This window comes from Peromyscus leucopus, chromosome 5, assembly GCF_004664715.2.
Source record: "Peromyscus leucopus breed LL Stock chromosome 5, UCI_PerLeu_2.1, whole genome shotgun sequence".
Taxonomy (NCBI): domain Eukaryota; kingdom Metazoa; phylum Chordata; class Mammalia; order Rodentia; family Cricetidae; genus Peromyscus; species Peromyscus leucopus.
The window spans coordinates 6,510,505-6,536,933 of NC_051067.1; the positions used below are offsets into that span (position 1 = coordinate 6,510,505).

Here is a 26,429-nt window from a genome sequence, read left to right on the forward strand (position 1 = left end):
ATAAATCAGAAAAGCGTCAGTTAAAGCAAAATTAAGCATAGTCCCTGTGCTGCTGGTTTGAGTGAGAATGGCCCTGGTGGGTGCATGTGTTTGAATACATGGCCCTCAGTTGGTGGAACTGTTTAGGAAGGATTAGGAGGTGTGGCCTTGTTGAAGGAAGTGTGTCAAGGGGTGAGCTTTGAGGTTTCAAAAGTGTAATTCTCAGAGCTTGCTCTCCACCTCATGGTTCATGGTTCTGGATCTGGATGCATGCTCCTAGATGTTCCTTCTCTCTGCCCTCATAGACTCTAACCCTCTGGAAACATACGGCTAATGTAATACTGTTTCTCTAAATTTCCCTGGTCAAGGTGTTTGATCATATTAACAGATGAGCAACTAAGACAACCCACTAACAAGAGCTTGCAGTGTGCATTACCAAAACAAGGTAGAAAATTCACCAAATCACCATGAAATGCTTTTCTTGAAATGTCCACACACTCCAGACTCTGAGATGCCACACTGATCTCCAGCCATCATGTCTTGCTCTTTTAGCTGTTTGCTTCCTCCCTCCAAGTTGTTAAAGCTAAAAATGGAATTTTCCTGTTGTCTTCCCACTTTGCTTCAGGTCCTGCCTCTCTCACACACACCTCACTGTCCATTTCATGTTACATGTGGGTCAAACCACAGATACTTCTCTAAATAATTTCCCCGCAGTCTAATTTATTATGGACACTCCCCATGCCATAGCCCCTTTCTTTACCATACTTTATTGCTGCTATTCCTTTTCCATGTCTCTGCAAACTCCATTTAATGCCCAGTGTTGACATTTGTTTCTGAGAGGAGTCTGTTCCTGTGGTATGCAATGTAGTCGTTTGTAAGAGTTCTGCTAACTCTCCTCATCCATCTATGCCTCTTGGCCCTAAGTTCTGTGTGAAATCCAGTAAATGGTTTGCCTGGACCTGATATTTCCTGGGCTAACTGGTGCCTAGCCTGATGTCTGCCTCAGAGAATCGGGTGGTCTTGATGCCAATCTCACTCTGCTACTTAGTATTTTTGAACCCCCCCACTGTCAATCTGCACAGCTTTAAAATGGGGGTGAAAACAGTGGTAGCTTCATTGTATTATGGTAAAGATGAGTGAATACCACTTGGGATCACAGACATGTACATATGTATGTGTGCGTGCACACACACACACACACCAACACACACACACACACACACACACACACACACACACACAGATACACATATACGCACTGGTGAGATCTTGGGAGGAGGAAGTGGAGAGGAAGACCACATCATCTCAAGGTCAGCTTGGCTTTTGGCTGCTCAAAGAGTTTCTCTCTGGTGTCCTCTCATTACTGCCTCAGAGGACTGTGCTGACTAGTTTTATGTCAACTTGACACAAGCCAGAGTCATTTAGGAAGAAGTACCCTCAACTTGGAAATGTCTCCATCAAATTGGCCTATTGACAAGTCTAAGGGAGCATTTGTTTGATTTATGATTGATGTGGGAGGGCCCAACCCATTGTGGGCAGTTCCACTCCCTAGGCAGGTGGTCCTGACTGTATAGTAAAGCTGTATTAAAAGAAGCAGGCTGAGCAAGCCACTGGGAGCCAGTAAGCATCATTCCTCCATGGCTTCTGCTTTAATTCCTGCCTTGAGTTCTTGTCCTAATTTCTGTATGACCTGAGAGTTATAGGCTGAAATAAACCACTTCCTCCCCAAGTTGCTTTTGGGTGTGGTGTTTTATCACAGCAGTGGAAACCCTAGCTGGCAGAAACCCCTTTCTAAATGGGGCAATGTAGGATGTAGCAGAACAGACATGTCTGTGTTCTAGCCTTGAGTATTATGTCCGGCTCTCCTGACACTAACCCCTTGACTTCATGTGTTGCGTGACTCCCTTGGGTTCACTGCCTGTAGCAGATATATTAAAGTTCATTCCTCGTGCAGGGCTGCTCTGATGATTCAGTGAGGTTGTGCCAGTGTGTTTGGTGCCCGTCATTAAATAAGCATTTGGTAGCAGCCGGAAACAACTCACTTAACCTCCTTCTGCCCAATGTCCACACCCGTAAAATAGAAGTAATAATTAACAAGGGTGCTGAGGGGTTGTCACTAACTCTAGTGAGCAGAACAAAGGCAAAGTACCGGCATGGGTATTGGTGGCAGTAGATGTTCCATACGTATCGGCTCTTGGGGCATCGGGGCATTTGTGGCATCAGTTCTAGAAAACAAGACAAGCCATGCTTCCTTGATACCATCCAGACCCCTAAAGTCAGCAGCTAGCGTTGATCACTGCCCTTTAGACGCGACGCTGCAAACATAAACTGCCACTCCTGCAGCCAGCCCTTTAGATGCAGGGCTGCAACCTTAAGCTGTCTCTCCTGCAGCCTGCAGATGTGCAGTCAGTCCAGCAGGCATCCTCTCCTACCTGACCTGTCTATGCCGTTGGCTACCAGCAGTTACTTTTACCAGAGTAAAGCTTTGAATTACATTTTCAGGTGTAATTTGTCAACGATGAGGTAGAAGAAGGGGCTGAGGCTGAGGCAACAGGTCCTGGTGGAGACGGGAAACAAAGTCCAATAGATTGCAGGGCTGCTTCTCCTATCAAAATGCTTTTTAGCTTAGGACAGACCTAGAATTTTCTCTCTAGGCCCAAGGAGAAAAACATGCATTGGGAAATTGTGTGAAGCGCAAGGAGTCACAGTGGAATTGAGTCTGAAGTGTACAACCTCTTCCTACTGTGAATTCAATCTCAAAACACGTACGATCCATAATTCCTCCGAGTCCTTAGAGTTGCCATAAAACCACTTAAAATTAGACCTGTTCCAATTCTTGTTTCTGCCCATGCTTCACACTATAAACTGTTATTTTCCATTCCTGTCTGAGCTCCATTCTTCTTACAAGCCAATAATTCTGCATCCTTTTCAGAATGGCTCTATTGCACTAAAGTTGTCCTGGAAGACACCTTTGTTTTCTTCAATGCTCTGAAGTGTGAAGTCTGAATAATTTGCTAAATGCATCATGTTTACATATGCAAAAGCCAGTTATCTCCAAATCGTCATCCCCTGCTTGCACCGTTGGCTGGATGCTTAAGAAAATGAAGCTTAATTTTCTGTAAGCAGTCTTCCATGGTTTTCAAATAAGCTTGTGGAGACACCGACAAACTAAATTACACAGTGGTAACTACCCAGACAGCAGTGAGAAGCCAGAGCTGAAAGAAGCCAAGTGTGAGGGAGCTCTAGTACCCTGCAATCACAGCAGACAAAGCAGATTGTCGGGGTCTCCCAGGCCACTGCGGGGGAGGGCTGAGGTCTGAAGTGTTAGCAGTGAGGATCATCCCAGTTGGTAAAACAGTAGATCCAGTTTTAGCATGGGAAACCCTGAACTCAATGAGAACTGACAGGTGTCCTGGTCTTTCCTTTGTCTAAGCCTAGGGAGTCGGTATGACAGATTCCATAGTCACATGGTCAGAACATCTTTTTCCTTTGTGGGCCTCAGGCACGTTGGTGTGAATCCTTTGGTCCTGTGGGCTTAAATGGGCAAGATGGAAGGTTTGCTATTCTCACATACGCAGTGGAGACAAAAGGCTACCCTGAGGCATTCTGAAGCTTGACTAAGACAAAATATCTCCACCCGTATGTGTATTTCTCTCTGCTCTCCTGTCCCCTTCAGGTCCATTCACTCTTTGGCAGGAAGAGTGTTCCCCTGACTTTAACTTCCGTTTTGATCTTGAAGGGACCTGCTGCTCAGCTAAGCTTCAGCCAGTTCACTGTGTGCATTCTTAGTGCTTTTGCAGTAGAGGGAACTGTTCACCAAAAACGTTCAGGTTTTCTTCTATGATGCTTCTGTGAACCTACTGATGTCCACTTTTGACAAGGCAGGCTACTGGGACCTAGGGGAAAGTCAGGTGCACCACAGCATCCTTCCTGCCCTGATGGCCAGCAGTGGTACATTGTGATATACCTCAGAGAGGTGGGACTCCGTGTCCTGGACTGCGGGATGCATCCAGCTTCCTCCAGGGTGGGATGAGATTCTCTGGTAAGCATAACTCCATCTGAGCCCTGCATCTCCATCAAGGAGCAGTCTGAGAAAGCACTTCTGACTCCCTCATTAAAACTACACGAACTTGGTGTTAGGAAAGTTCTGCCCCTCTTTTACACATCAGGAGAGGGGAGAGTGAATACCAGGCACCAAGCGAGGGCTGTGTCTTAATCATCTCTGTATTCCCCGGAGTGGCTTAGGGAGTGCTGAAATTGATTTAGACTTGCCCCCAGGGACCCCGGGAACAATGGAGAACAGCACACAGACTGTTTGGATTAAAAATTCCTGCATTTAGGGATTATTTCTCCTCTGGGTTCAAAAGCAAATTATCAGCATGTAAGCATGAAAACTGATGGATGGGTGCAAACTATCTTGAGCTGCAGGTAAGAAGTCCCTTGTTTTCCTAACCCAAGCTTCATCCTTCCTATCATTCTACACTGCTTTTGTTCATCCATTTATTTACTCTTAACGAAGTCCAGGCAGCCACAATTGTTATTTCAGATCTAGAGCCCAGCTTTGAAGAGATGACTGGGTGTGACATGCAGTCCCTTGATTCAGGGAGCAGGTGGCTTAGCAAGGGAGACAGACAAGGATGGTGTCATGGTTTTGATTCTGTGTATATATTTATACCACACATGAAAGTCATTTAAAGGAACACAGGCATTCTCCCAGTGATCTAGCTCCTGGCTCCTGCCCCAAAAGAAACCATTGTTACTAATTTTCATGTGCCCTTGAATAGTTTTTTTTTCTAAAGATTTATTTTTTAATTTAAAAAAGTGAAATTAAAATATAGCTACATCATTTCTCTCTTACTATTCCTCCCTTTATCCCTCCTTTACCCCTTCTCTCAAATTCATGGCCTTTTTCTTTAATTGTTATTGTTACATATATATGTATGTGTGTATGAATGTATATGCACATAAATATATAAATATAATCTTCCTTAATCTATTTAGTGTTACTTGTATATGATTACAAGGCTGACCAATTGGTACCAGAAAGTCAATTAGAGGGTAATGTGAGGATTTAACAAAGCAACCCCACGTAGTTAAAAAGGAGGTTTATTTTGAGGTAACTTAGAGCCAGTAAAGGAGTTGGTTACAGGATCTGGGAGAGGTGAGGTGCAGTCCAGCAGGGTTCTCTAAAGAACTCTGACATGGTCTGCCATCCAGCATCCAGGATCACAAGGAACCAAGAGAGCCTGCACATCTAGATCTCGGGTCTTAAGCACTCCCATCTCTGGTCCATCCCAGGGGCAGGTCATAGGTAGGTGTGGCAGCTACCAGAAGCCTCATTAGGGGGGTAGTACTTTCAGGTCCAAGCTGGAATAGCTACCCACTACAAGGGCCCTCATCCCTGGAAGGACTAATATTCCATCTTACAGTTGTCATTAGTTGCCTATAGTTCAATTTACAGATGAGGCCCTCTGATATTTTCCCCCTTCCCCTTTAGAGTGTCTGTTGGTGATGCCTTTTATTTGGGTCTTGTGCAGATAGCCATGTCTTTGGGTATCATGGGAAGCTTCCTCGTCATTTCTAGGAGGCACACACACACACAGCAGTTTACTTGGTCCTTTCACTCCTACAGTCTTTCTGCCCCCTGTTCTGTGATGTTTCTTGAGGTTTAGATGCAGGAGGTATATTGTAGATGTATCCACCAGCCTGAACATCCCATAACAGGTTCTCCTCATTTGTATCAGTTGTGTTTTCTTTATGATCTCTACCTATTGCAAAGAGGAGCTTCTTTGATGAGGAGTGAAAACTACATTTGTCTGTGGGTATAAGGACATGTATTTAGAATGCCATTAGAAATAATGTGGTTTAGTTAAAGTGGTCATTGGGTCCTCCTCTGATATCCATGACCTCACTAGGCCCAGGTAGCTGGATCAGTTTCCTATACCAGGCATGATTTCTCTCCTGTTGAATGGGCCTTTAGTCTAGTTCGGCATCTTTGTTTACTGCCAAGACCTGAGTGCTACTGCTGCATCCTTAGGGGCATCCTGCCATGCTAGTTATTGTTGTGGTTCCCAGGCATCAGCTGGACAGGACTATTGGCTGCTTCCCTCCCTTGGAAGCTTCCATAGCAGCTCCTGGTACTATGAAAGCTAGTCCTCTGGGAGGGGGTTTTCAGGTCTGATATAGTTCAGGTCCTTCGAGTCCTGTGTCTGAAGGGCATGGTGTCTTCAGCAATAGGGACTTCCCTCAGCCTCTGGGAGACAGTCAAGCACAACAGCAATAGGCTACACTACTTAAGGGGTCTTTTGGACTCCTGTGACTGACCGCTCAAAAGGAGGTTCCTCACGTCCTGGCCCAGAGGTTTTTCTTAGATGACCTATGGCTCTTGGGGAGGGGGGACATTGTCAGCCCAAGTGATATAACTTCATTTAAACGCTATCTATCTATCTATCTATCTATCTATCTATCTATCTATAGATATATATGTATTATATGTAATTGTAAGTTACAAATATCTTTTCAGCTTTTCCAAACATCCTCAGTGTAGTTTTTCCTCCTCCTTTTCCTTCTTTGCTGTCTTTCATATGTTCCTGAATTAAAGCTCCCCACCCTGTTTTTTTAACTATTCCTTCCTTCATCACTTATATCTTACTGTTGCCAAAATTTTGTTTTTATTTTGTGTATATGAATGTTTTGTGCTTTAGGATATTTGTACACTATGTGAAGGTGTATTGCTATGATTGATGTAGCAAAAAGCTGAAAGGCAAATAGCTAGGCCGGAGGTATAGGTGGGACTTCATGGCAGATAGAGGAAGAAGGAGGAATCTAGGTGCATGAGAGAGACACGTGAGGTGACATGGAGGATGGGTGGTACATGACAGAATGTAGATGAATAAAAATGGGTTAATTTAAATTATAAGAGCTAGTTAGTATCAAGTCTAAGCTATAGGCTGAGCTTTCATAATTAATAAGAAGTCTCCAGTCATTATTTGGGACCTGGCTGGTGGGACAGAGAAAGACTCATTACAGTTTTACCTGTATGTATGTTTGTATATATATCATGTGCATGCAATACCCACAAAGCCAGAAGAGGGCATTGGATTCTTTGGAGTTACAGACTGTTGTAAGCCACTGTATGATGCTGGGAACTGAGCCAGGTCCTCTGCAAGAGCAGTAAGTTCTCTTAACTGGTGAGCCATCTCTCCAGCCCTTAATAGATTCTTGATGCCTTGTAGAAACAAACACAGACAAGGATCCTATATGAGACATATAGAATGTTGATTTTTTTTAAAGTTTCGTGTCCCAAAGAGTCTTATATACAATACAATTAACTGTATTGATTACAGTGGGTAGGTGTGTTATAACTGACTTACAGGGGGTATTGGAATTGTTTCCTGATTTTTTGCTATCTCAGATAGTACTGTGGGCTAGAGCCTTGTATTCTTGACTACAGATGATTTTTATAATGAAAACATTGGTAGCCTTTCTGCATCCTTTAAATTCTGTTAAATCTTTTGTAGTCAACATCTAGTTAAGTTTTTCTTTGTGACATGGTTAGATATAATATTTTATCTTTTTGAGACACGAATTTAGCTCATTTATATTTATTGCTATAGAAGTTAAGTTTGATAAAGTTGGTTGTTGGTGCTGTTGTTTGCTTGCTTGTTTTTGTTGTTGTTTTCAAGACAGGGTTTCTCTGTGTAGCCCTAGCTTCTCTGAAACTCACTCTATAGACCAGTTTGTTCTCAAACTCAGAGACCCACCTGCCCCTGCCTCCTGAGTGTTGGGATTAAAAGTGTGCCCCGCCGGCACCGCTGCCGGCACCCAGCCGCTTGTTTTCTTAAGGTACCCAAGCTGCTCTTACAATTCCTATTTAGCCTTGGTGGGCCTTAAACTTATGATTCTCCCGACTAACTAAAAATTTGGGCGTTTACTAACATTCCCCGCATCGAAGTTAGCACTTTAGACAGTGACAAAACCCAGATGATCTTCTTACTCTCTCCCCTACCCTCCATTTTTTTTAAAGCTCCTCTTCTTTCGGTCTTCTACTTGGCAATACACTGACCCTTGTAGGGCTTGCCACCTTTGCTGTATAAAACCTTATATAACTCGATTTGCTAGCTCTCCGTGGTTTAATCTGTGTCTCAGCTATACTCACGGGCTTTGCTTTCCCTCCTTGAAAGTTGCTCAAATCTGGGGACAGCTTTGTACTTTTCTCTCTCACAAGTCCCTAGGATGTATCTTCTGATGCCATATTGACTTTCTTTACTTCGAAAATCCAGTGATTTGATTAAGATGAATCTTCGTATTGACCATCCCGAGGCCATTTCCTTGTCCCACATTGTGCTTTCAGCCTGTAGGTTCAGCAGAAATGGGATTTACTTAAAGAACTGGAATTGCAGCCCACTCTGCTTCATATTTCCATGGTATCCTCAGGGCTGTTGGTCATCCACATGAGGAGCAAGCATCCTTTGCTTCTAAGGCTGTCACTTATGTGCAGTGGTTCCTCCCCCTTGTGCTGGTCCCTGTGCTCACTCTAGCATCCTCCTGCTTCCTGTAGTGTCTGTCCATTCTTCTTCCTCCAGTTTTGACTTCATCCCTACTGTCTCCTCCCTTCTCTGAGCTTTGATGTGCTGCTTTCTTTTTATTTTACTATTATTATTTTCTCCAGAGGTGAGTGTTTTATTTGAATTTCTATTGTTTACTTGGTCCTTATTTTCATGTTTTCTGCTCAGTGTTCTCTGGTAGTTTTATCTGCTCCCTGCCCCCAATCTCTATGAAGTCTTTAAACCAACAGGGTCTGATTCTTTAAAACACTAAAAACAGTGGGATCTTCAGGGGAGGGGAACCGAACTATCCTCCATGGACTTCACAATTCCAAAAGCATCCAACTTCCCAGTACAGACAGATTGCTCCCTTTAAAAATGGCCCCTCTGTGTGGGCCTATCTTCCCTGTTTCTGGGAAGCAATCTGCCCAAGAGGGCTTTCTCCATTACTCTGTTCAGTCATCCTCCAGTGTCCTTGTTCCACTCCAGCTGTGCTTTGCAGTGAGCCTCTTGTCTGCACAGGACACACAGAACTACCTTGTGTGTCTTCTGAGCTCTGCTGCTTCCAGGATGTGCCTTCCCTTTTCTTCATGCTTTCTCCTCCTGTGTGGTTTCCATTTAGTCTGTTCCCTGCCCTTCCCTCCACATCCCTTAGCTCTGTTCCCTGCCCTCCCCTCCATGTCCCTTAGTTCTTGCTGATCAGAACATTTGAGTCACTTTAGGGAGGAACCTTTGCCTCTGAGAGACAGATTTGTGCCATTTTATTGTGTGTGTAACCATTTTATAGACCCTCGTGGAAATTCTACTTTTCACTTCCATCTGAGAGGTTTCTGGCTTTTAAGTCCAGAGAGTTAGTCTCTCTCTCTCTCTCTCTCTCTCTCTCTCTCTCTCTCTCTCTCTCTCTCTCTCTCTCTCTTTCTCTCTCCTAGTTTTAATGAAAGTAAAGGATTCCACCCTTTTCTGTATACCTCATTTATTATCTATGGAGAAGATGGTAGAAGTTGCTTACTGTCTTCTCATGTAGATAATAGTTCTCCAGACTGGCAATTGTGATCAAGATAGAAGAATGGTGGTTAATATCTCACCCTTGTGTCAGTTCCAGTCTAGGAGAGGTCTAGGGGGGCTTAGATGCCAGCTGCTTCTCATGCCACATCACTGGCCACAGTCACACCTCAGGGAGGGGACAGACTGAGAGTGAGAGAGGATGAGTGAGCCAGGCACTCAGTTTGGGGCACCTTCAGTCTCAGGCAGGTCCTACTTGTATCCTGCTTCATTTATCCCGATGACTCTGACTTCCCAGTTTGTCATTTAGTGAAAATGAAGATGACAGGCTCGGGCATTTCAATGACCCTTCTCTGGGTTCTCAGTGTAGTTCTGGCCTCCATCCTCTTACCCTAGACTCAGAACCCAGAGATACTGCTACTGGACCTTTGTCACCAGAGAGTAGTGTGGCCTCCCTTCCACACAGCTTGTTGGAAGGTAACTGCTGTAAACCGGGCGTGAGGGTAAGAGGGACTCTACACTTGTCTTGTTTCTTTTGCCACCACAGAAGATGCATGTGACAGTATTTAGTGTCCTCTTCCTAAGGAAGCCATTCATAGGTTCCAGGCACCTCCTAGACTTCCTGCTAGTGTAAGATCTCAGATCAAAGGTTGTCATTAGCTCTCTACTGTGCTAACTAGCAATGTAGTATTCTCTTGCTTAAGGGTAGAAATGTCTGTGCATGTTATTGCTCTAGGCATTGAAAACACAGAATAAAAATCTACACTTTGTAATAGCTAGATTTGAATGTTGAATCTGAGCAGGTTAAAGTGTTTTGTTTTGTTTTTTTTTTTAAGATTCTTCATAAATTATCCCCCCCCCCTCAAAATCAGAGTTCTGTCACTAAAGCTACTTATAAATCTGGGGTTATCATATGATGATCAGTTTATATCATGTTACCTCACAGATTGGATATGTGCTGCTTATGTAGTGTATAATACAGCAGAGTGTGTTTGTTATACCCCAGCATCCCGAGTAATCCAGGTTGGACCCATTCACAACCTGTCTGAGAGCACCTCCTTGCTTGTTTTAAGTGGGAATGGCAGATGTCATTTCTTCAGCAAAGGTCTCCTTCTCTGGGGACACCTGACCCCTCTGCATGGCCATGCAATCTCGCATTGCAACTGTCAGTTGTACATTGCTCTGTGTAGTGGCAGGCAGTCCATGCCCGGTCTCTACAGGCCAATGCCGGCTCACCTGCTGCAAATACAATTGAACCAGAGCTGGCATTTATAGCCAGCATTTTGCATATTCAATAGTACATGCGTACCTTAGAGTATAAGAAAGGCTGTGGATTTTATCTGAGGTGCTTATTTCATTTGGCTCATTTGCCCTGCTAGATGATTCAAGGGGAGAAGTGTGGCTCTGCTAATGCACATTTACAAATGTTGGGCAAATTCTAAACATATTTCCTTTTCCAAATGAAGGATTATCATTGGAATCAAGGGAACAGAGAGCCTCCTCAAATCAAGTTACCAAGAATAGTCTTAATGACTTTAATAGGAAATGTATCCATCCCCGTTTGCGAGTTGTACCATTAATTAGTTAAACTCATCTCCTTCAAAGTTTAATGTCAGTACTTTAAGCTCTTCCAAAAACTGCTTTTTAAGGAGGATTTTATTAGCTTGCTCCTGAGTAACAGAGCCTTAATTCCTTCCTTGTTCCCGTTTTTCCATAAAACGATACCTTCTCTGAGGATAAGAGAACATGCATATATATTGATGTTTTGGGCACTGAAAAGTAAAAGCCAGAATCATATGTAACATGGTTTAATTTAAGCACAGCCTGGTCTGTCAAGAGAGCTCCAGTTAGAATGGGATTCACAATGTGCGCTTTCCAAAGGTCTTCGTGGAGCCCCCTTTACAATCACATGTGGCTCGAAGCGTCAATATTAGCCTCTCAAGAGTGGGCAGTGTTAGCTCCCTAAGCCCCCCAGCTCAGAAGGTAGTGGCAGCTTCCTGTTGGTTTTGAGACAATTCTCCCAGCACTCTGCATCACATCTTCAGAGTAAGTAAGACTGTAGCATGAATCTTAAAGAGTCTTATTAATAAAAACAAACCTGGAGCCAGGTATTGGGAAGATCAGAGAAGCAGAACAAGCCACAGCTTCCTCACCTTGCCACTTCCTCAGCTGATCCTGTTTCCTCAGACTGGATGTCTTTGAGTCCTCATCCAGAATGAATCTCAGCTGAACTGCTGCTCAAAAGCCTAAAAGCTTAACCAGGCTCTAGTTCCTCATCCTCATGCCTTAAATACCTTTCTGTTTCCTGCCATCACTTCCTGGGATTAATGGCTCTTGTTACCAGGCCTAGCTGTTTCCAGTGTGGCTTTGAACTCACAGAGATCCAAACGGATCTCTGCCTCTGGGATGCTGGGATTAAAGGTGTGAGTGCCATCATTTTCTGGCCTCTATATCTAGTGACTGTTCTGTTCTCTGACCCCAGATAAGTTTATTAGGGTGCACAATATTTTGGGGAACACAATATCACCACATAAGACCCACGCTGTCATTGTCCCCATTTACAGAAAAGGAAGCAGGGGTTCCTCAAGAGTTGCCAGTTTGAGAAAAACTGGTCTCCTGGGGGGTGGTATTCAGAAGTCTAAAGGGAGCATAGTCTCAAGCCTGCAACTCATGCCCAAGGTCATTATCATGTGACAGAGGGACTGTGTAGAAGCGCAGAGCAGGTGCCCTGGGGATCATGGGTTGTAACATAGAAGCAAATGAAATCTGAGTTTGAAGACCAGAGTGTTAGTCTCAGCGTTTCCACTAGCTATCTGTAGGACCTTGGAGGGTTGTGGAACTTCGCTGAAAGACAACAGAGAATCAGGTCTTGCTGGATAGCCTTATGGGATGATTTGTGTGCAAGTACCATGTGTAGGGAACTGGCCTACAATTCTTCCATGTGGTCAGCCACAGCATTGCGCTGTGCCCACACACACAACAGGGATTGCTGCTGGCTGTGGTGGTGTGGGTGTCAGGCCTGTGGTTGAGGGCTTACGTCCGCTCTGCTTTCGTTCCTCCTGTGGTCCAGCTGGCTGGTTCTGTTTCACCTCCATTGCACTGGCGAGGAGACTGGAAGAGTCCACGGTCTCATCTGACATCCGTACTCGGTTCCTTGTCTTTCCAAAACTGCTTCCTCTCTCCTGCCTTCCTATAGGCCTTGAAGGCAGAATGGTTTTGGTTATTGCTGCAGAAACTAAGGAAGCAGCATCAGTCCACTATTTGCATATCAGTTATTGGAGCCGTGTTCGAAGGGACCTGGAGCCACTGTGCCTTCCTCTTTGAAGTTTCCTGGTCTTGTAGCTTTTCCTCATCAGCCACCCAGTCTATGGCTCAAGCATTGTCACTTCTGCTCAATGCCAGAAATGCAACCACTGGAAGGATCCCATTCCCGGGGAGGGAGGGGAGTCTAGAGTCCCTTGGGTACCAGCAGCATGAGGTTGCAATGGTTCGAGGGAGAAGCTAGCCTAGACAGGCCAGGTTAAGAAGGAGCCTTGCCTTTGCTCAGGTCTTGACTCTGGGAAGTCTTATCCCAGCGTCTAATCGTCACCAGAAAGAAGGCCCAGCTGGACCTTCTGCAGAAACTGCTAATTGCAAACACTCTGAGCTCATTGATCCAGAGCCATTCTGATTAAGTAATTATTCACAATAGCACCTAGGAGGGCTGAGGCGGATTAGTAGGAAAGGACCATCACACCAGGTCTCCATTGCGGAGAGGCCTCTCGGCTGGCTCCCAGAAAGAACTTGAGTCTGGCCCAACTCTTTAATTACCTTCGGAGGCACTAAAGTTTAAATTAAATCCGGATTGTTTTCATATTAGCCTCTGCAGAGCCCTGAGCTAAGCATCTGTGAGGCTGGTGTGTGGGGGGGGTAGGTCTGTGGCAGGTGGAGTAGTTTTTAACTTGGGCTCTTGAGCTGGAGAAGTTGATGCAATGAACAGCAGAGCAGGAGAATCAGTTCCCTGGCAGAGGTGTACAGGTATCCAGGGATGCTTGTGTAGTTCAGATTTTTGCTGTTTTCAGACATCCCCAGTGGGCGCTCAAATGCGGCTTCAGTTAGGGCTGCTGACACAGGGACACAGTCACAGGTGCTATGTCTGTCCCTGCGGTAGGCGTTAGCACTAGATTTGAATAAGATTGTGTATCCAGTCACCACCTGCCTTTTTAACATCACTTCCCCCGTGTTTTCTGCACCTTTGCACATGTCCTCTCTCAAGTCTAGCCTTCTGGAATAGTCGTCTTATCATTCAGCTGCCACACTTGTTAATAACTGGAGACTGAGGTAAACGATTGGGTGCAGTTTTGAATTTCATAGCTCTTTCTTTGTCAAGACTGCAGCATACTTTTTTTTTTTTTTTTTTTTTTTTTTTTTTTTGGTTTTTCGAGACAGGGTTTCTCTGTGTAGCTTTGCTCCTTTCCTGGAACTCACTTTGGAGACCAGGCTGGCCTCGAACTCACAGAGATCTGCCTGCCTCTGCCTCCCAAGTGCTGGGATTAAAGGCGTGCGCCACCACCGCCCGGCTGCAGCATTCTTTAAAGCTTCCTCCTCTGCTCTTCACCAGGCCTTGTGGGAGGGTAGAGGGGCTGGGAAGGACTAGCCCTAGGGGCCCAGGGCTGGAGACAGGGAGCAGGCAGCATGGCTGCCTCTTCCTGGTAGCTGCTCTCCTGGCAATCTAACTGCCCCACAAGGTAATACTGATGGGTCAGCCATCTCTCTTCCTCCTTGTTGCCCCAAGCTGCAGTGACACAGAGAGGCCCCGTCTCTAGCTTTGGCCACAGCACTCCACCTCCCTCTGCCATCTGAATCACCTGAACTGCACTTCCTGTAGAGAGCCTTCAGATGCAGCACACTCCATACCCCTCTGAGCTCCAGGCCTCTCTGGTGGGGAGGTGAGAAGGTTGGAGTAAAAGTCGCCACATTGGCTCTCTGGGCTGCTTAGCTCCCGGGGAGCTGCCACTGCTCATTGCAGTCTGCTCATACTTTGCAAAGAGACAGAAGTCCACTGGGAGAGTGTCTTATTACCTGGGCCCTTCCTGCCTGAGTGCTGTGGTTTCCTGGGGGAGTGAGCTGTCTTTCTGGACGTCGTAGAAAAATGTGCAATGGTACTGTTTTCCCTAATGAAGCCCCAGTGACTGCACATGTGCCACGAGGCAGGCTGTTCTGCAGTCCTCCAGAATGGCCATTGTTCTCACCCCAAAGCTAATGAAGGCGAGAGCCTCACTCGCTGCCCCTCCACCCTGAACTGCTGGGCCGCCTGCTGTCTCTGTCACTGGAGGAGCTTCCATTACAGGGGAAGACCTGACCAGGTTTATTAATTGCATTCGTTAGTGCTGGCTACCCACAAGCCCAGTCAGTCTATCCAAGATGGCTGCTTCCCCCAACCCTCCCGGCATAGAACTGACTCTGCAAGATCGCAGCCTGGCTTCAAACCCCAATCCTACCACTTAGTGTAACATTTGACTTGGGACTTTGCAACCAATATGCTCAATCAATCATTCATGTTTTCTTCCCATAAATATATTTTGAACAATTACTACATACTACCTACAATAAGGCTGGGAATGTGGGTGTGGGGAAGTCACATCAATCACCCATCACACAGCTTATCCAACTAGAAGGCAGACAGAAATTGAAACCCCAGTCTCTTGGTCTTCTATTGGCACAGCTATAAACTAAATGAGGGGAGATGTTATTCTTTATAGCATCAGTATCTCCTCAGGCTTAAAAATAAAGTATAACAATAAAATCCCAACATGTCATGCAGATAGTTGGGATGAGTCCCTGCTACATGCCAGTAGCTGTGAGCTATGCTCTGCTGATATCTTATTCCATGCAATGATGCCAGGAGCTAAGCTTCATTTTGCCATTTCACAGATGGAAAAACTACAGTTTACAAAAGGCAGTGAGAGGGTTATGAGAGTCTATCAATAGCTACATAATGAGAGCATCCTTCAAACAGGTAACGGACTGCATTCCATGCTGAGGGCTAACAGTACTAGTTTATGCTCTTATGATCAAGGGGGAGAAGGCACTGGGCTGGAAGACCTTGGAAAAGAAAGAACCTTAAAGCTGAGATGTAAGGGAGACATGGGCAAGGCAATAGGGCTAGGGACGTTGAGGTAAAGAGTGTGTGGGGGAGCCAGCAAGGCCAAAGCACGGAAGACCATGGGTTGATCCCGTGGGCCACTTAAATCATGGACTTAGGCTCAACCAACAGAGCAACCAGGAGCCTCAGAAACAGCCAGACAAGAAAGTAACTTGACCCAATGTCCAATTCAGAATGGTCACCCACTGTAGCTGCCAGATGGGGAGGTTGTAGAGAGTAAGCTTGGGAGAAGGGTTAGGAGCCTGCTGTGGCTAAGCCGGGGGGAAGAGTTGTGAGTTGTGGTGGATGGACAGGAACAGGCAGTGGAGACAGCGGGAGCAACAAGCATTTGGTGGCCAACTGATTGGGAAGGTGAGCAACATGAGGAAATCCAGGGAAACTTCCAAATGTCTGCTCTGAGGGCAAATACCGGAAGGACCACTTCCTGCCTCCTGGACGTGGCACTGCTAGAGGGGTCGTCAGTGGGTCCTCTTGGAGCAGACTGAGTCATGTAAGAAAGATGCAGTGACCAGGCAGGAAAATAGGATTTCAGTGGAGGACTCTGAGCAGAGACTTCTTGGAGGAAGAGAGCAACAGAAACCCAGGTAGAGACAGGGAGGGAGCAGAACTGAATACAGTGACCTCAGTGGTGCCCACATGCCGGGAAAAAATGTAGCAAAACAGACCAGGGTCCGGGTTGTCCTGGTTTAACCAGATGTCCCCAGGAGAGCATCATTTGCTCTGCAGACTGATTCTCCCACCAGGAGACGTGGGGGTTTGGTTGGGGCAGAATTCCTCTGTGACAAGAATTATCCCACTTCCTGGCAGAGTACGGGAATGGCAGGTGGGTGTGGTTCGCAGTTTTTTTTCTGGAAAACATTACTTTTCCTTGGGAAATATTCTCTGGCTTCCCAGTTCCTCAATTGTGATTTCCAGTTAGTCCCACCATCTGGAGGAGTGATAGACATCTTAAGAGGCAGCCAGCCTGTGCTGCGGCTACAGTGCCAAATCTGAACAAATAGCTCTCTGCAGGCCGTCACCCTTTATTATTTCCCCTGGAATATATCATGCTCCAGGCAGACTGTGCTTGGCTTTCTCCTCACAAAGACCACTCCGTTGAAGATACCGAGTGAACTGGGCCCAGTAATTGAGTGTCTTCTATCTCTGTTTCTGTTCTCTGATCTCACTCCAGCCATGCCATGGCTCCCTGCTCCCGGACTTGCTTTGAGTGACACATTCACTCTTTCAAGATTGCACTGCCCATTTCCTTCAGCCATCCCTGGCCTCCGTGCTCTGTGAAGCCTGGGGGAAATCCAGCAGGCTTGTGAATATATGGGTTACCTGCATGTCTCAGGATTTAGTCAAACATGGCTGACTAATTTATCTTTCAGTGTGTGAGTGATTTCATTGCGAGTTGACTTGGCAATTTTCTCTGCTCAGAGAACATTTCTAAATAGATGGTGCACTAGCGATAGACGGAAAATGAGTGCTATTAATTTTCAATTTCCAAATGTGAGATTGGCTGGAGAGTTCATATCCTGGTTTTGGATAATCATACTACTGTTTAGAGCTGAGCAGGTCAGAAAGGCACAGGCTTGGTCCTCAGAGGCTCTGAGTTGGAGTAGATAAGTGAACCTCTGCCTTCAGCAGCAACTGCTTCTCTTCCTGTTTGTGAGCACAGGTTAGCAGAGGTATTGGGAGGTGGCTTGTGGGAGCTTACAATCTTCTCAATCTGGCTCAAAAGGCCAAAGGGAAGGGGAGAAAGACACACATTGGGTAGCTAGTTATCCTGGGAAGCCCCTGTGAAGTTAGAAATCAGAGAATAAAAGCCACCTTCACCCAGTTCCAACCAGTGTGGCAGCCTGCTCTGGTGGCAAGATCTGGATCCTGTGCTGCCCAGTGCAAGGTCTCTGCCAGGTGGGCAATGAGCCAACTTGGGATGGGACATGTACCTGAGGAATTAGTTTGTACTTTTATTTAATATTAATTCACTTACATAGAATCACACAAGTATCTACTTGCACGAATTTGTGGGTAGCCAAAGCCAGTTTTGATTATTTGCATTTGGTTTACAGATGTTCTTTCTGAGATGTACAGTACGTGCTTGCACTAAGCCTACCTTTAAACATTCCATTTAAAATAATAATTATGGAAAAGAGCTAAAGCTCTATCTGGCACATTCTGCAAATGATCGTGTCATTTGTTAAGAGTTTGGACCACGAATTGAAGACCCTGACATTAATCCATGCACATATGAACACCTGGTTTTTGACAAAGGAGCCAAAACTATACAATGGAACAAAGAAAGTATCTTCAACAAATGGTGCTGGCATAACTGGATGTCAATATGTAAAAGATTACAAATAGATCCATATCTGTCACCATGCACAAAACTCAAGTCCAAGTGGATCAAAGACCTAAACATAAATCCAGTTACACTAAACTTAATAGAAAAGAAAATAGGAAGCACTCTTGAACGCATTGGCACTGGAGACCATTTCCTAAATAAAACACCGACAGCACAGACCCTGAGCACAACCATTAATAAATGGGACCTCTCAAAACTGAGAAGCTTTTGCAGGGCAAAAGACACAGTCAATAAGACAAAAAGACAGCCAACAGATTGGGAAAAGATCTTCACCAACCCCACATCTGACAGAGGATTGATCTCCACAATATATAAAGAACTCAAGAAACTAGACATCAAAGCACTGAACAGTCCAATTAAAAAATGGGCTAAAGAGCTAAACAGAGAATTCACAAAACAAGAACTACAAATGGCTGAAAGACATTTAAAGAAATGCTCAACATCCTTAATCATCAGAGAAATGCAAATCAAAACGACTCTGAGATACCACCTTACACCCGTTAGAATGGCTAAGATCAAAAACACCAATGACAACCAATGTTGGAGAGGATGTGGAGCAAAGGGAACACTCCTCCACTGTTGGTGGGAATGTAAACTTGTACAACCACTCTGGAAATCAGTATGGCGGTTTCTCAGAAAATTAGGAATCGAACTACCTCAAGACCCAGCCATACCACTCTTGGGCATATACCCAAAGAATGCTGATACATACCATAAAGATACATGCTCAGCTATGTTCATAGCAGCACTATTTGTAATAGCCAGAACCTGGAAACAACCTAGATGCCCATCAACGGAAGAATGGATGAAAAAAATGTGGTACATATACACAATGGAGTTCTACTCAGCAGAGAAAAACAATGAAAGCATGAAATTTGCAGGCAAATGGATGGAACTAGAAAAAATCATCCTGAGTGAGGTAACCCAAACCCAGAAAGACAGTTATGGTATGTACTCACTCATTGGTGGATTCTAGATATAAAATGAACAATCAGACCACAACCCATAGAACCATAAAGGCTATATATATATAGCATGGAGGTCCCTAGGACGACTGTGGCATATAATAAATTTCAGTTTTACTCAATTATTGAAAAAAAAATAGCCAAATGAATGGAAACACATGAACTATGAACCAAAGGCTGAGGGGCTCCCAGCTGGATCAGGCCCTCTGAATAGGTGAGACAGCTGATTGGCTTGATCAGTTTGGGAGGCATCTAGGCAGTGGGACCAAGTCCTGTGCTCATTGCATGAATTGGCTGTTTGAAACCAGGAACTTATGCAGGGACACTTGGCTTAGTCTGGGAGGAAGGGACTGGACCTGCCTGGACTGAGTCTACCAAGTTGATCACAGTCCTCGGGGGAGGACTTGTCCTAGAGGAGGTGGGAATGGAGGGTGGGCTGGGGGTAAGGGGAGGGCGTGGGAGGGGGGAGAATAGGGGAACCCATGGCTGATATGTAGAACTGAATGGTATTGTAAAATAAAAAATATATATCACAAAAAAAAAAAAAAAAAAAAAAAAAAAAAAAAAAAAAAAAAAAAAAAAAAAAAAAGAGTTTGGACCATACTGTCGGGTTTGTTGTGACCTTATTACCCCGGGTTTACAGATAAGGAAACTGAGGTCCCAGGAGATTTGGGGATAGGTCTGTGATGGATGATAAAACTGAGAATCACTCTAGTCAGCGTGACCCCATGGTGTGACATTCTACTACCAACAAGATAGTCTGTTCCACTTCCTACCTGTGTCTTACACTATAGTCAGGTCTGTGTGTTAAAGGCAAAGCAGGACCTCCCGGTCGTTAGCAGCTTGGCATCTAGAGCTGGACACATTCACTGGACGCCATGCAGAGGCTCAAGCTTGCATCCTATGTGAAGTGAAGGGAGGGATGAAATATGGCAGTTGTATGGAGGCAGCTTGGGCCTGCACTTCCACACCCATTTGATCTTGGAGAAAGACTTTTATTGTGTGAGGTCTGCAAAGCTGGCTGCCACACCAACCCATGGTTCAGTAGATGTGAGCTGTAAAATGAGGAAAGCACCTGCGGAGAATCACCTTCTTCTGCATTCTCCCCAACAACAAGGCTGTCTGCTGGGGCCTGGCACTGGGATTCAGCCAAGCATTGTGCTTTCTGGAGGCTGGAGTGGGGTTGGGATGACACTTTATATCTCCATCATTGCCCTCGGAGGCTTCAGGGGAAAGCTTGGAGCATCAGCATGTTCTGAGGCACCAGCTGTGTCCTCTCAACACCGGGAGAGGACCAGATTCAGCTCCCCACTAGAGCAGTGGTGTGCTCAGTCTCTTAGCTTACTTGCTCTACTCCAGCTTTAGAGTTTGGAAAAGCTAACAGTCATGAAGGTCTGTTCCTCGTTCCCTTTTGGCCTCATGGCTTTTAAACTTTTCTCTAACTGCAGAAGGACACAAAACAAGTGCTTCCGTTCCAGGGTCCTGAGAGCATCCCACTGCTGCACTAGCTAAGACTCTCTCACTCAGAATGAAGGTGGGCCCTGAAGAAACGGCAGAGAGCTTTACAGAGTCCGCTCCAGGCTCTCCATCACCCCCCTCCTTTGGGATTTCCCCTCTCAAGTCACAGCCTTCTACATACCCTCAAATAGTTTGCACCCACTTATCTGCTGCCACCCATCAAACTGGCTTTCTCCTTGTCCTTATCAGTATCAGCCCCCATCATTCTGTCATACACTAAAACGGGGAACCATGGCTGAGGCAGAAAGGGCTTTTCCATGGTGAGGACGTTTACCTGTCAGTAGTGGAGAGTTGTGATGAGTACATGGAAGGAAAAAAAAAAAAGACCAAATTCGCAAGTCCACCTTGTCCTAATCCAAAATGGGCAATCTGCTGCTCCTGGGCTCCCATGGTACTCCAGGCATTTTCTCCCTAAGAGCATGAGCTGGTTAATCTCTTAGTGTGAACATACTGGAAGGTGTCATGTTCTCTGGCAAAATCGCAATAACAAGTTTTATGTGCTTAGCAAAGGGATGTCAGTCAGACTTGGAGGACGCTGCACAAATGTGAAGTGCCAGCAGCTTGCTTTATCTGAGACAGTTCAAGTCTGAACAGCCTGTCTGTCCTGGGAATCAAGGACAACCTTTCTTTGTCCCACGTTTGACTTATGACAGTAGCATCCCTTGGGGGGGAGTGTTTTCAGAGTGTCTGGGCAAGGAAGATTGTCTTGAATGCAGCTTGGCCAATGACCTTGTACACTGAGGGTGCAAAGTCTGGGTGCTCACCATCTGCTCTGTGTGTTTCCCCATAGCCTGCACAGACAAGGAGCTGAGGAACCTCGCTTCCCGGCTGAAGGATTGGTTCGGGGCTCTTCATGAGGATGCCAACAGAGTCATCAAGCCTACCAGCTCTGATACAGCCCAAGGCAGTAAGACCACTTTGTTCTTGCTATTTCACACTAAGTATCCCTCTTCTCAATTATCAGACACATGGGTTTATCACCAGCACATTTTGGTTAAAGAGATTTAAAACAAGTCCCAATTTTAGAAACATTAAATTATTAAAGAGGGGTGATGCTTTAGAATCAAGAGAGATATATCTTTTATTTTGGAAAAATGTGATTTCAAAGAGATCATGCTTTATAGAGATATTTTAGTAAAGAACTATATAGAAAAAGGTGTGTGTATATGTGTGTGTAAATATATACATACACATACAGTACTACCTACCCATTTAACAACTTAAGCATACTATGATATTACATTGAAGTACTTTTCTTTGCTGTATATGGAAATTCATGTGTTTTGGAAAGTTTACACACTTTACAGGCTGATATACCATTTGGAAATTTAAATACCTAGAAATATCATTATGCTTTCATGTTATTGAGTAGTTTCTTGCAGGAGCAAAATAGGATCCTAATCATGGATATAACAACTTAAGGAGCCTTTAATTGGGACATTTGGGTTTTTGCTAATATAAGCAACAGTGTAGCAAGCAGCTTGAATAATGTGCTTTTTGTGTATACTGAGCAGCTGGGTTTAACTTTCACCAGGAACCAAGATGGGTGCCCTTCCCCTTTCTTCCCTATTAACACTCAAGCTCCTGAAGGAGCCCCCAGAACCCACACATACTTATATTCCACCTCTCCATGCTTTGAATTCCAAGGCAGTTGTGCTAACTGCTACAATAGAGATCACTGATCCACCTGATCCTTCAAACACAGGTACTTTGGCTGGGTGTGCATTTGAGGTGACCTGGTCAAGGTATTTACCCAGCCTCCTTCCCTCTGGTTGTTTGGATGGAACTGTGAAAGTAATGCTCCTGGCTTGAAGGCAGTAGGTGAGAAGTGACAGTGCCAACTCTGCCACCACGCTGGACCAGTCTCTGCTCTCCAGCCCAGTGTGGCGGTCCACATGCTTTCCCAGATATGAGGGAAGCTGAAACAAGAGCATCCTTTAAAGACAGGACCCAAACTAGCCTGAGCCACATGGAAAGATGCTGTCTCAAGAATAAAAACAGTGATCTGAACGTTCAGTAAGCCTTTCGCACCCACAGCTTCCTGGAGAGGTGAGTGAGGAGTCCTGAGAGAAGGGATGCTTAGTGTAGCCACCTGACTCTTTCACCTCAATGGTGACGTAACACGTGCTTCTCAGAATGTGCTGGACGGGAGGCAGGTTTTGGTAGCCATGTCTATAGGATGGTGAGGTGAGAGAGGTGTTTTGTTTTGTTTTGTTGATGTTTAGGTTTTTTTTTTTCTTTTTTCCCATTCTTCCCAGAAGTTCCTTGGGAGTTTGTGAACACTAATTTCCATCTAGAAAAGCTTGTCTGTGAGTCGCCCAACAGCAGCCCAGCCCCAGGCTTTCAGAATAACTTCTCTCAGAAAGCAGGTTATTGGGAAGAAATGTCCTTGAAGCCTCCAGTCAGTCCGCAGACCCTTTCTGTAGACAGGCGGGAGCCTGCCTGGGAAATACCAGTATACCCAGGAGTCAACTCAGTTCCCAAAGCCACTGTAGGCAGGGAAGGGGGGTCTAGAGGAAGGACACTTTGGTCCTAGGAAGCCAGAGAAAGAGCGACACATTTGTCAGCCGTAAGTCCTGAGGGGCAGCTCCCGAGCCTCGCTCCAAGCTCTGTCCTCTGCCTCTGACAGCTGCATGTGCCAGGTGCAGGTGCCTTTTTCTGAGACTGGAAATGGGGTACAGCAGGCTTGACCTTTTGACTAAGCCACACAGCTTGGCATTTCTTCTGGTTGAAAGTCATGATAGTCACTAAAGAAGAGGCCATGTCACATCCATAGTCCTCATCTGGAAAAAAAAAAAATTTAAAGGATGTTATCCTTTGGTAGCAAAATGAATAAATTTAAATATGTGAAGATTTATTTAAAAGGGTAAATTTAAAACTGGCTAGAAAACTCCTATCTGGCTAGAAAAATATTTTTGCGGATAAGATGTGCCCAAAGTGCCAAGGGTAATAAAGAGAAAATGGAGGTCTCCCCTCAGAGATCTTCTAGCCTGATTATTGAGCATCAGCTGTGGGGGGAAGCCTGGCCTCCCCTGAGAGCTCACAGGAGGTCTTTGTGTAGATTTTTGTGCAGATTTGCCATGAAGATGTTGCTTCATCTTCTGAGTCCCACTACACCAAGGCTCCCTGTGGTGCAGAACAGAAGTGGGGGGGGGGGGACACTGGAGAGGACAGTCTGTCTCATCAGGACCCTGTGCTGCAGACACTGTATCCCAGATGTGGTATCCTAGGCCAGATGGATGCTTTCAGGACAGATGTATCAAAGAAGGCACAGGGAGCCTGGGAGAGATGGGGTGGGGACTCTAGATCTGGACTGGGCTGCCTGGGCTTCAATCCTAATTCTGAAATCATATGATCTTGCTATTTCTTCATCTATATGGTAGCGATGATGGCATTTCATATGACTGCTACTTGGATTTCGTGAGATAATGAAGCATATAGCACTTAGAAACATTTTATCTGTAGTGTCCTAGGAAAATTAAGCCATTCCTTGAGACTCAGTGCCTAAAATAAGCCTGGCTTTTACCATCCCTTGACTCAGAGAAAGATGGGCTTGGTGTCCGTCCGCCATGCTGGGGCTTCCAGGGTGTGGAGCTGAGTGTAAGCAAGCATTCCTGGTTTACAGACTCCACATAGAAACAGAATTTTTTAAGGAAAAATGACTTCCCCTTCCCTGGGGAAATAAGAAAGAAATGATTGTCTGAGTTGGTCTGGATTCCATCTCCTGTGTCTCCTTGGGGGATTGCAGAAAAGAAGAAAGGGACGAGAGGCAGGTCCCGGGTGCTCTGCCCTCCAGCCTCAGCCTGGGCCGAAGGGTCCCCTGGGATAGATGGAGCCACTGAGTCTCCTTCACCTGCTCTTGTCTCCCCCACCCCAACTCCTTTCTCCAGTGTTTTGTTCTGAGTCTTCATTTTTTCCCTAAATAGGTAAGCTCAGGTTTCAGTATTAGACATCTCATGTTTCAGTGTGTTTGTGGTTCTCCTTTCAGATGTGTCTTGCAAGTAGGTTTACAGACAGTGGAACTCATATTTATACCACAGATATAGTATCATAGGGAATGATTTCTTTTTGGAAGATATTTTCCTCAAAGTTGGCTGTGTTTTGGACATCTATATGTCTCATATATAAAGGAAAGAGCCCGAAGAGAGGACACTGTAGCTGCACCCTGGCCACTCCGGAGCAGCACAGTGTGCTCCCTGCCTGCTAGGCTGAGTTGCCCCTTTCTCTCACAGGGTTTGACACCAGCATCCTGCCCATTTGCAAGGACTCCCTGGGCTGGATGTTCAACAAGTTGGACATGAACTATGACCTCTTGCTGGACCACTCGGAGATCAACGCCATCTACCTAGACAAGTATGAGCCCTGCATCAAGCCTCTCTTCAACTCCTGTGACTCCTTCAAGGACGGCAAACTCTCTAACAATGAGTGGTGCTACTGCTTCCAGAAGCCAGGAGGTGAGGTGGGACCCAAAGGCCTGCAGCTGGGCTGGGCAGGGAGGGCCCAGAGATCTGTGCCCAGAAAGATACAGCTGTCAATCACCCTACGGACAGCAAGCCCAAGGGCACCTGTCTACTTTTAACATGACATTTCAGGAAACTAAGAGTGAAATGGTGGTGGCTCCTCACTAAGTAATTCTTCATTTTGGGAAAGGAAGCATCCTAACCATGCTTAGCATTTTCATCTATAAAAATGAGTGTGTAGAAACCTTTGCTACTTCATTCTCAAGGCCACTATGAGATTCTTGGTGTGAAAAATATTATACAAATGTAAGAAGATCTTATTTCCCATTGTCACATGAATTCTCCTTAATTATAATATTTTGCTTATAACAAACCACAGCTAACAAAAGACACTGGATCTAAGGAATATAGAAAAGGATATCAGGAGTCTCCTGTCACTCAAAGTCAGGCAAGGGAGGCGGCCTGCCGCAGCACTCCATCCAGTGGCTGTGCTCTGCCTTCCCCTGGGTCACCTTTCCTTCTGGCTTTACTTCTGTCTCTGCCTCCTGGGGTGTACCCAGCGGACCAGAAGTCTGGCTGGCTGTCTACTAATAGTATTTAAATTTTGCAATATTTATGCATGTGCACAAAGATGCCGGGACACACATCAAAAATGTAGACACTCCAAAGAGCGTTCAGTGAAGAATAATTCCATGTGCACGTTCAGAGAGTTCTCAGGTATATCCCCAGTGGCAGAGCATGTGTCTTTACATTTCAGCACAGTTGCCAATTTGCCTTCCAAAGAAGTTTATTAGATCCTTTGGTGAGAGAAAAAAATTCAGAATGCTGTTTCTTCATGACAGTATCAGGCCTAGTCACTATTGCCAAAGTGGGACAAAAACAACGGCACACTCCCCACTGGCTTCATTCTGTTTATCATGAATGAATCTGAGTAACTTTGCTCATCTCTGGGACACTCAGGTTTCTATTTCCTCAAAATAATTTTATGTTCTTTGTACATTTTTTCCTATTTGAATTGTGTAGGAAAATCTATGGACTTAGAGACTTGCTTGTGATGAGTATTGCATTTTTTTTCCAACTTTGACATTGTGCATTTTTCTTCTTAGTGAGAAAATTTTAAATTTTGACACACTTGCATGTCTTCATTTTCTTATTCTATGCCTTTTTAAGTCATGAAGCTTGCATTAGGTTTTGAAGGGTATTCTCCACTTGAATCTAGTAGAGCAACTTTCTCACACTTTTGCTAACTTGGGTGGTTTTGTGTTTGTTCAAATTTTGCATTACTCTACATGTGCACACAGTCAAGGAGGCTTCAGCTGCTGCTCCAAACCTGAAGATAACCACCTAGCTGCCTTTCTGTCATTTATTGACTAATCTTTCTTCTGTGAACAGTATGTCTGATATATGTGCATGTGTCTTAGATTTATTCCTGAATACTAAGTCCCACTTTCCTAAATATCCATAAAT

General features: G+C 45.1%; 1 protein-coding gene across 1 annotated transcript in view; it reads left to right on the forward strand.

Annotated features, from left to right (window-relative positions):
* Spock1 (SPARC (osteonectin), cwcv and kazal like domains proteoglycan 1) overlaps positions 1-26,429 on the forward strand; it is a 494,915-nt gene that overhangs the window by 455,632 nt on the left and 12,854 nt on the right. The window contains exons 8-9 of the mRNA XM_028863297.2: positions 21,293-21,409; positions 24,735-24,956. Of these exons, the coding sequence (XP_028719130.1) occupies positions 21,293-21,409; positions 24,735-24,956 (339 nt within the window). The remainder of the gene's footprint in view (positions 1-21,292; positions 21,410-24,734; positions 24,957-26,429) is intronic.